At 38.3% G+C, this 11,125-nt stretch overlaps 1 protein-coding gene and 1 pseudogene across 4 annotated transcripts in view; both read left to right on the top strand.

Moving 5' to 3' along the window:
* LOC146453618 (uncharacterized) overlaps positions 1-6,412 on the top strand; it is a 35,810-nt pseudogene extending 29,398 nt beyond the window's left edge.
* Positions 6,413-8,585: 2,173 nt separating this feature from the next.
* LOC146453616 (uncharacterized) overlaps positions 8,586-11,125 on the top strand; it is a 57,686-nt gene continuing 55,146 nt past the window's right edge. For 2 of the 4 annotated variants that reach the window (XM_085096428.1, XM_085096427.1), the window contains exons 1-2: positions 8,586-8,760; positions 10,311-10,456. In XM_085096428.1, coding sequence (XP_084952554.1) covers positions 8,691-8,760; positions 10,311-10,456 — 216 coding nt within the window. In that variant the 5' untranslated portion in view covers positions 8,586-8,690. The remainder of the gene's footprint in view (positions 8,761-10,310; positions 10,457-11,125) is intronic. The other 2 variants (XM_085096424.1, XM_085096426.1) reach the window with 2 other exon arrangements.

The following is an 11,125-nucleotide window of genomic DNA, read 5'->3' as shown; positions in this document are numbered from 1 at the left end:
GCACACTTTCAAAATTTCTCGTTTAAATGCCTATCAACTGACTGCAATCAAAGAATTTAGGACGGGAAATAGCGATATTTTCGTCAATTTGCCGACTGGTTACGCAAAGTCGCTTTAATATTCATCAAGCTTCGCCTTCAATCTTGTCGACCTTGTCGGTGTGGAGGAAACCGAAATATTACCCTATTTGTCGGTAAACTTTAAAGACCTTGCAGTTGAAACTCGCTTTGTTGTTGCAATTTGTTCGGGGGCACGTGCGACATTTTCTACAAGGACCACATTTTCAGGCGATCTGTGGAACTACATCATTTGCAGTATACAGAATATTAAGCCAGGTTTACACGTACGACGCAAGCATTAGCGTAAGCACAAGCATAAGCACAAGGACGTTTACACGTGTGATAAGCATAAGCACAAGGTGACCTACGAAAGCGCAGAAGCATAAAAATGTGGCACAATCGCGCGGCCGGACTGCATTTTGGCGCGAGATTTGATTCCAACATGGCGGATTAGAATGTACACTGACAACTAATCTCGTACCCAGATCTCCCACGGTCAGGCGGAGGGGAGATCTGGTAAAGTTCGAAAGGTTATAATTTTACACTTCGGAGTCCACCGACTCGAAAATTAGAACCACAATACACATGTGTAATAATATTTGACTCTTGATATGAGGAACAAAAGTCATCATCTGCGTTTGATTTGCAAGGCACAGTGAGCTGCTTAAATAATCATTGTTGTACTGAGTATAATTTGTTTTATTTGTACATGCATAGAGGATGATACACTAATAATAGGAGGTTCTTTATGTTCAAAGCAGGTACATGGACACTCACCTCTGATGGGGTCCTTGATTTTAGCAAAAAAAAAAATAATAATAATAGTAGGAAGGTGTGAAGGTCTTTTGGGCTCATAAAAGTAGCAAATGGGGGATAAATATAAAACAAATAAAAAAAAAATATTTCCACTATTTTTTTTCTGTGCATGTCTGTATGCTCAAATGAACTGTCACCCATTTCTGCAGCAAAACAGCTATCACAGTAATCTGATCTTCAGTAACCATCCTTAAGTTTTCCATAACCTGATGGCCTTCCATAGCCAGGAACTAACAGAATTTAATCAAACTGTGAGACACAAACCCACTGTAGAAAAGTGGTGGAGGAAAAAAACTTTGAAAACGGTGTCTGTCTTGAATGAAAATTCCTTGTTGATGCCAATTCCTTGAGCAAAAAAAAATTCTTGCATTGATATTTGCACCCATGCATGCCACGTCCTATATTTTCTTAATATTAAGACCAGCAACACAAAATTATGTTCAAAGACTTTTCACACAAGCGCATAAAAAATATCAGAACAGTGAACCTTGAACCTTTAAGCCCCAGTAGTGATCAGTATCAAATTTCTCCTAATAATATCAATGCACAATCAAGGAGAGATCATGAGATCACCAATAGTGAAATTTTTTGATATTTCAGGAACCCTCTTATAATGCTACTATGAAAAATGGACATGTAGAGACCAGCAAGGAGAAAATGTATGTTGACACTGAGGCTTAAAGGTTAAAAGCTAATAAATACGAGCCATATTGTCAGTGATTATCGCAGCTTCTTTTATGGTTCGTCCTTCCACCACCCCACCCGTCAAAAAGGGCTTAGTTACTTGAGAATCCCTTTTGATTCAGCCTTCTCGTAATCCATTTACTGGTAATTATATTGTCTTATTCTAATGGAAAGAATAACAACATCCCAGACAATGACTATGTTTTTTTTTATTAATTGCATCTTTGTTCAGGGGGCACAACTTCAAAGTACAGCAAACTAGGAACACTTTCCTCAGTATTTCCTACAGCTAAGATTGTTGCAGAAAAACAGAAAAACAACCAAACTACAATCATACAAAGTTTTAATATGAAAAATTTATGGAGTGCTACAAAGGCTCTCCTATCTTAACACAAAGCAATGTTGACCAGTTTGATTAAATATTTTCGCCCATAGAGGATGCACCTGTCACCACCAATGTTAAAAATTAAGCCTGTCTATTATTTACTCATCAGTAGTACTGTGTGGAGTTGGATGTGCCTTTTTAGATGGAAAGCTTGGGGATCACCAGTTCTACCTCATTGCGTCTCCCCAAATTCCTCAAAATGGACTTTTAGCTCTCACTCATTCTCTACAGACTGACCATGAATATTATTTGCCACAATGGCTTTGGGAATGGGGTTTGATTCTCCTTGAGTTGGAACGATACTAATTTATTCATTTTGGTCTTCCCCAAACTATGGAAGGTGTTTTTCCAAGAAAGTGGAAGAGATGGGAAGCCTTCTACATCAAAACTTTACTTTAATAATATTGGTGCAAATATTGAATAAATGCAACCCATTATGACAGATTAGTGTAACCACCCCAGAAAGCTGTGCAGCCTTTTGCTTAAACACTTTTGTTTGGGCTTTTGTGTGAGAAATGCAGCTGTTGTGAAAGCCTTTGCCCGAAATGACTGTCATTGCTCTTAATTATGTGTTGAGCAGTGTCCAGCTGTTTTAGCCCTTGAAGATATTTACATCACTGATAGGAACTTTAGGAACTTGCTTCTCCCTGGAAATCAGGTGGAAGAAATAAAGGCATATTAACAAGAAATAAAGGAGAAATTGAGGCCAGTGATAACTATTTGTATCAGAGAATGTGCTCAGGATTAACAATGGAAGTAGCAAATGAAGTGTGTTTAGTACTTCAAGGAATCCATACTAATGATAAAATAATGGAGAAACTCCCCTACCTTGAAGAAAAGAACATGGCAAAAAGATTCTAAGAACCATAAGTGATGTCAAATCCAAAGAGGCATGTCCTCCTTTTAAAACTACTTCTTTTCTAAAGCCTAGCACAAGTATCGACCTGCAAAACATAAGGTGGTGCAGACATGAAAGCCAATGTCCCTATTTTGATTTAAACAGAGGAAGGCTAGTTTCATATTTTGGGTCCTAGTTTTTTTTAATGCAGTAGGTGGGGGAGAGGGGATAAAATTAAACTTACTACACTTACATAAAGAGGACAAGGTGTTTTCTTTTGTGGTATGGGTTTCATTACTATTTTTTGGGCAGTCATAAGTCAGGCATTTTTCATTTGTTTTAGCTGAAGGGTGGAAGGGATATTGATTACACCAAAGGAATAATATTATTGTGTGGACACTCTATCAATTTCTCAAAAGTAGTCCTATGAGAGATGTTGTATGGATCTTGAAGGAATAAGCACACTGGCGTGAAAGGACTAATATTTTATTATTAAGTCTCTTACTCAGAGTCCAGTCCAATCAATAGAAGAAAAATAGTCTTTTAGCAGAAGACAAAAACTAAAACTATGCTAGCAAACGCGGCGCGCGTGTTCAGCAACCTCAAGGAAAGGTATTTCGGGGAAATTAATTGGCGTTTACTAAACATGTAATCATTTTTTGTCAAGAAATACAACAAAAGAAATATAAAATAAAATATGACCTACCTCCATTTTTCGTAAAAGTCCATCGTGTTGGAAACTGGTGTAATTTGGAAAGGCCGTTTGAACGTTTACTGCAAACTCTTTTCGGCTAAAGTCGCTGTTGCCTACCGAAAATACAATTTCTCACTGTTCTCTCCCCACACAAACGGCATGTATGTATTTAAACGTCGCATGACAATCTTCATCGGGGCGAAGACTTTTCCGTGTTCCGTGTTTGTGATTTTGTTTCTTCCACGAACTGAGCGAAAACCAAACACAGAAGGAAAGAGCCAATCACAGAGCAGATTAGAATGAGGCATTCTTAACTCAGGTAACCAACCAGAAATGGCGTTGTATCGAACTTTACCAGATCTCACATTTCGACATTCCCGAACCGACTACTGAGATCGGGGAACGAGATTAGCTGACAACTTGTCACTGTTTTTCATTTTTCTTTTCTTACGCTTGTGCTGATGCTTGCGTCGTTGCGTCGTATGTGTAAACCGGGACGACGCAAGCATAAGCACAAGTGCAAGCACGAGGCGCTTATGCTTGCGTCGCACCGGTTTACACGTAGGTTTCTTGTGCTTCTGCTTGTGCTTCTGCTCACGTTTGCGTCGTACGTGTAAACCAGGCTTTATGAAGAGGGTGATAGCAAGTTTTAGTAGAGTACAGAATGTGTATCAAGCTTCTGGAATTACTGTTGAAAAAAAAGGTGCATTGGTCATGTGCAGAAAAGGGTGGACACAGCGCTTCGAAAGTTGAAGCACGAAAACCCAGGCATGGGAGGAAGGGGGGAACTAACTGATAGAACAGTTGACAAGCTTCAAAATTATCATGGAATTGCTGTTCGGGAAAATGTGGGGAATTTGGCTTGAGTGAAAAGAAGCCATCTATGCCAGTCTCATCCACTGTGCTTCCCGCGAGTCCCTTCCCACTGGCAGCACAAGTTGGTGCGAGTACCAGCAAGATAAAGCGAACAGGACAAGTCTCTATAAACATGGACCTGGACTTCCCTTGCAAGTTATTGCTAAAGTTAAACACAGTACGTGAGACTGAGTGATGACACCTTGCTGGAAAAGTGTTTGCATGGGAAAACCCAAAACCGGAACAAGGCTTTGAACGGTATGATACCGCAACATATCCCTAAGGAAGTGTATGTTGGGCGAGAAATTCTTGAAATGGGTCTATATGGTGCTGTTGCACCCTTCAACATTGGCACTTCTGCTGTTTTGAAGCTTTTAATGCTCTAGGCATTCCCCCAGGAAAATTTACAAAAATCGGAAGCAGGCAACAGGATCAGGCGCCTGTTCACCTGGCACAGAGGAAAGAACAGAAAAAAAGAGAAGAAAACTACAATCAACTATCGCCTTGCAGACACCTCGCTATTACGTACACCCTGATAATACGGACAGCAGCGAAATCCCCGGCAAAAATACACTACAGACGTTTGACTGAAATAAATTCCCGCTGTTACGGCCTCTCGCTACAGTCAACTCTCGCCTTGCGGACGCCTCGCTATTACGGACAGCAGCTAAACCCCCGGCAAAAATAAACTACAGACGTTTGGTTGAAATAAATTCCCGCTATTTCGGTCTCTCGCTATTAAGGACACTAACTCGCGATCCCGACAGTGTCCGCAAAAAATGAAGTTGACTGTACTGAGGGGCCTAAGAAAAAGCAAAGATAAAGCAAAGACAAGAGGAAGGAGGCAGAGTGTGTGAACTATGCTTTTGGACGGTTTAAGGCATTTTTAGTCACATATTTCGTATTAACATTCCTGTTGAACGAAAACTTCAACTTTTAAAAAGTTTTTCTCAAAAGTTAGAATTTTACGTAATTGTCAAACCTGCGAATTTTTTGTCTTATGGCGAGTCACTAATGTGAACTTCCAGGATACAGGGAAAGAAAATAATTCGGCTTAGACATCAATTACTCATAACACGTGTAAGTCCTTTAAGGCCTTGAAATTAGAAATAAGGATTTAAGTGCAGTCCGTTGAACAAAGAAACTGGGTCCAGGTACGTTAAATAGCAAAATATTATGAACAGCCTCAAGTATTTGCTGACACTTAAACCGGAGAACAGGGATTGAAGCGAGAACCTGGCAACAGATGCCAGGGATGTTAATAAAAAGAGTATGGGAAATCGAGATGTCCAAATTGACTTCCTCCCCCTTCACTTTTCCCGCATCCCTGCCCTATTTATAGTCAACTCCCTTTAATGCGGACATCCTCGGGACCGCAAGTTAGTGTCCTTAGTAGAAAGAATCCGTTATAGCGGGAATTTATTTCAGTTAAACGTTTGTACCATATTTTCTCGATTAAACGCCGGCGTCGAAAAAACCCCGGGTGCGTTTAATCGAGAAAATACGGTAGTTTAATTTTTGCCGGGGATTTAGCTGCTGTCCGCATTACTGGGGTTTCCGTAATAGCGAGGTGTCCGCAAGTCGAGAGTTAATAATAATAATCAGACCGTGGCGGAAATTGTTTCAGTTTTGTGTTTTGGGGAGAGGATACTTTATTTTCCATCTGCTGACCGCTTTTCCTGTTTCACTAGACAGTGTTTCTTTCAGCAAACCGCTGAGGGTCAGCTGAATTAACCGAAGTTTAGTGTAACAATATCAATTTCCGCAATGATTTTGTGGCTATTAAACAATAACCGTGCGGAAGAAATATCAACACGTCTGCCTTTTCATGTCACATGAAAAGTAAACTTGACTAATTTATTTATTTATTTATTTATTTATTTTTACAGCCTAAAACAAATAAATCTCAAGCACTGCTTTTCGGTTAGTTATTTAATCTATTTGATCGTAACTTCAAAAATGTCTAAGACACCTTTCATCACGTTAAGTTAATGAAGAAGTATTTTTTAATTTGATTAATTTCAGAAAGCCCTCCGTGCGAAGAGGATATATCCTACTTAGACAAGTTCTTAATAGAATGACAGCTTTATTTCGATTACAAAATAACAACATACTCCATTGTCAAAGAAAGTTCTTGTTTCGTTTCGTGCAGCTATTTTTATTTTCGCAAAGTTTACTGACCTCTGAGTTCAAGTACTGGACAAAAATACTAAAGTAGCTTGAGCAAGTTCTGACTTGCTATACGTGATGTCAGCGCTGCAGCTTATAAAAATTGTTATGATCGGCGTCGCCATAATTCAGTTTGTAATCAATTAGCCAAAGTCGAGAGGCTTACTTTGTAATTCACTTGAATAGTGAAAGTGACAGTTGACAAAACAGACGATTAAAACGTTACCTATGGCTTTGATTTTACTTTACGGTGACAAAAATAACTTTCAGCAGAACAATGCTCGTCTGGCAATTAACCTGTTGCCATTAGTTGACAGAGATATAAACAGACAATATCCATAGTAAAATACCGTTCTTCTCTAGAACAAAAGTTGAGCACGTGCAAAGCTGGGCGGAATCCTCATCAAAATAACCAAATTAAGTGTACTGTCATCTACGGTCACTTATAAATAAGTTACGGCTGACATCTGCCAGCCTTCCGCTCTCTTTCTGATATCAAACAAAGTGGGACAGATTTCCTTAGAATGCAGAGGAACATATGTTTTGCTGAAGCTAAAGTTCCTAAAAGGAAATGTCTGTCACTTTATTTGTGTTTTAGGGACTCTTATTAACAGTTTCTGGGCGAAACTTTCTTTAAAGTGGGATCGTAATGTCAACTTTCAGAAAAGGCGAGTCATTTAAATAATAATAATAATAATAATAATAATAATAATAATAATAATAATAATAATAATAATAATAATAATAATTAGTGTGCGATCACTGGTTGGGCGAAAGACTACTAAAGTCTTAGAGGGAATGCAGAAGGCAGTTTTATCGGCGACGCTGAACATTGCAAGAACTTTCAAAGTAGTAACATGATAATGTTATATTATACCAAGATTGATAGACCAATCTTAGGCCATGAATAGTTATTTTTATGAGTTTTAGATTTCCAGACATCTGGACTATGACTTTTAAATAAAATCAATAAAATATATATACATATATATATTTTATTGATTTATTCACCTGCTATTTTAAGTTTCGCTTGGCTCACAGGTTACGCTATGCGCCCTGTGTTGCTTTCTGATACTGTGCATACAGATAGTTTTACTGCGCATAATAAAATAACGACAACGAGAATGAAAATATTGCCACTTAAACATTTATTCGTGATATGTGTTTGCCATTTAGAATCCTGAAGTATTGTTTATGGTATTTACAGACAATAAGGGTCGCAAGTTGACTTTTTCTATTGTACTAGAGAAATGAGACTAAATTTAATACACTTCACGGTCTAACGACAAGGGTCACATTCATGAATGTTTACTTTATGAGGAGAACAGGGGGTGGTAACCCAAACGAGAAAGAGAGAGAGAGAGAGAAGTCGACTGAGGGAGGAAAAGGGTACACAAGATGCAGAATATCAAAAGTGACGTTGATACGGATATGTGAAAAAAAAATGGGAGCCTTGCCCAATTCTTTGCAACAGCAAAAATAGAGGCAATGAGACTTGAACCACAGAGGAAAAGGAGGGAGCTGAAAATACACGGGAGGGGTAGGAGAAAGTGAAGAACTCACAAAGAGAAAACAAGGGACAGGCGGAGTAAGTGAGTGTCCACCAGACCGGCAAATGATTCTCACGTGATACATTGTGATATAAAATCTATTCTTACATTAAGCTGCTCAGTTATCTTATCACAAATCTATTAGCTGTTATGATTAAGTGGTACTTAAATTGCGCTGAAACAACTTCAGTTTCAGTGCTATGTTTATAAGCAGATGTCGTCCAGAATGCCTTGCGCTCTTCCAAATTAAGGCGGGAAAACTTCTTTTCTAGCTGTGTTATCTCGCGCTTTAAAATGGTCAATACTTTGATTAGTAAAACAGTACAAATTGCACGATATTATTAATAATGAATTTTTTTTGTTCATGCAGACAATAAAGCCATATTTTTTATCCTTCCAAACAAAATGTGAGGTGTTAAAATTTGCGCTGCCAAAAAATGTCACAGGTGAGGTGTCTATGCCAAGATTTTATTTCTTCATTAGTTTACTTGTAAAAATGCCATCATTGTTTTAGAGGAATTGATACACCCTTGCTAACGTATGAGAAATCACGTGGGTTGTCAAACAGGGGTTATAAAACAGCTCGTGTATAGGTCCAAGTCAAGGATTACTCCTTTAGATTTCCCAATATTGCTGCAAGATGGATCATTGGAAAATATCAGCATTGATGTTTCTCTTATACCTGGGGAATTTTGCATCTACCGTGAAAGGTAAGCTAGAGTACCATAACGTTCATGTGCATTCGTAGACATCGAAGTGTTCCGAGACTTTTCGAGACGTAATTTAGATTTTGTTTGCAAGGAAAAGTTAAACATGTATTTCAATTATTCTTTTGTGACTTCAGTTTCTGTTTTTGGTTGATAATTTGAGGAAATGTTAGAATTTTACTAAGTAAATGGACATCAAGGACACGCCCCCCCCCTCCCCTCTTTCCCACCGCACGAAGATCCCAAATTTTCTTGCATTGCCACGAAGACGAAACAAAAACATAAAACGCGATGAAATTTAGTTCTTTCTCAGACATGTCCGTCGTCTTCTAGAAGTACTCATGAAACAATAGCTTTTCGTACCATTTATAAAAGGATATGTACAGAGATTTCCGGGTTTTACCGAACCTGCGCTGTCCTTGGAGAATTCCAATCTTAAATTCCGTTTGAAAGATCCGACAACATTGATACCGAATTCCGTTATTTGTTTGGTGTAGTTCACTTTTGCAAAGTTAACTTACCTCTTGGTTAAAATAATACAACTAAAATTGAAGTTGCATAGACAAGCATGTTTTGCAGTTACTTGGCAACACAACAGATGTCAGCATCCATTGAAATTGGCAACGATAACACGTTTGTAGTTAACCTATTTATAGGTTTACCCTCTTGAAGCATAACTTTCAGCACAAGAGCATTCTTTTGGCAGACAATCTTCTCTCCGTCCCGAGTACATTAAATGAATAGCGAATATTTACCAACTAGAGGAGATATTTCCTCCTATAGCGTTCTCAAAATAAAGACTGTACACACCCCCTTTCGAATTTAATAGTCTTGCCACTAAATACGTCACCTATGAAGTTCAACAGTGGAAATTAAATAAATTCGGTGAGAATATACCATGTAATTTTGCTAAACGGTTGCAGGATTTTATGGCCAACTAAGAAAGTCTTCTCTGAAGTCTCAATCTATTTTGAGTTTTACATTCTGGGTTTTACGTTTCATGAATAGTGTGTAGTGTGGGCTAGAATATTTTGGCATTCGTCAAAAACATTGAATATGTAAACGCTGCTTGGAAGGATTCTCAATCATCATTTGGGAATGGAATAGTCTTCATTGAGGCAATTATATCTCAACGGTTGTGACTTGGTTATGTAGCCTTAATATCTTTCTAGCAAATTGGCGACCTCTGCTCTTTTAAAAACAATTAATGGGATTTCCTGCTGGGCTGGTACAAGTTCTCACTTGCAGACTGAAAGGTTTTGTTCTATTTCGGGTTCATTGTTACACGAGTAGCTTGTCAGATTGCAAAACAGTATGGTGCAATGATTACTTTCATGTTCTGTAACATGATAAGAAATTGATTTTGGCTTGTTTTACTTCTGTACGTGGTGCTCTCTGTGATGCACAATTTATTCCACTAAATTATCATTATTATTTTTAACTATCTTTCCGTATGGTGCACCTTTACTGCCACTAACAGCACCCCACCCCCTTCCCTCTATTCTCTCGTTAAATACAATATCTTCCAACCGGATTATCTTTTGAATCCTTAGGTGTCACCATGCAGAGAGGAAGAATAAATTCAACTGAGACACCACAGGGGTGGAACTGCAACAGCGGCTGTGATGTACCTGATCACTGTACATTGCCACGTTGCTCAAATGTGGTATTCCCTCAGACGTTCAGTGGATCGGGAACGGTAAGTTTATAACTCTAAGAATGACAACGAGCTTCATGGTGATTCCGGGGCAACTTGCTGTTTATCACATCCTTGGGGAAGTTAATTTTCTTTTTTTCGAACCCCAGGGATATGTAATGCGAACGAATTCCCCTATTGAAATATACCGTGTCCAACAACTAGAAAGGAATTTGGTGTTTTATATACAGCAGGAAATCTAGTTTTCCTACTATTTTGATGCTGCGTTTCATGTTATTTCACAGATTAATGGGACACATTAAACAAATTTTCGCTTGATTCCGACAAATATAAGTTTGTTTTTACATCGAATGAGAGACAGAATTGTTTGAAAAAGGAAAATATATTTGCCATTGCTGGGTTACAGTCGTCAATTGAACCTCAAATAAATGAATGGAACATTCAGTCTAAAATTCTTCACTTGCCTTGTTACGTTAAGTAAAGATAATCTTCGTAATCCGTGAGTGAATAAAGCATGCAAAAAGCACACGAATCCTGTGAAATACAGAACTGTGATTGTGTACCAGTCATTAGCCTACGTTTCCTTGCATGTATTTCCAAACCGATAAGGCTCCAGTAGAATCAAGTTGCATGGTCTCTTAGAAGGTTACAAGTTATTTTATGTTGGGTCATTTTATTCTTAGACAAAAAGACAAAAACTGCAAAAACAAA

This window comes from Pavona decussata, unplaced genomic scaffold, assembly GCF_977016875.1.
Source record: "Pavona decussata unplaced genomic scaffold, jaPavDecu1.1 SCAFFOLD_329, whole genome shotgun sequence".
Taxonomy (NCBI): Eukaryota; Metazoa; Cnidaria; class Anthozoa; order Scleractinia; family Agariciidae; genus Pavona; species Pavona decussata.
Note: the sequence above shows the minus strand (reverse complement) of the source record. Positions and strands in the feature narration are given on the sequence as shown.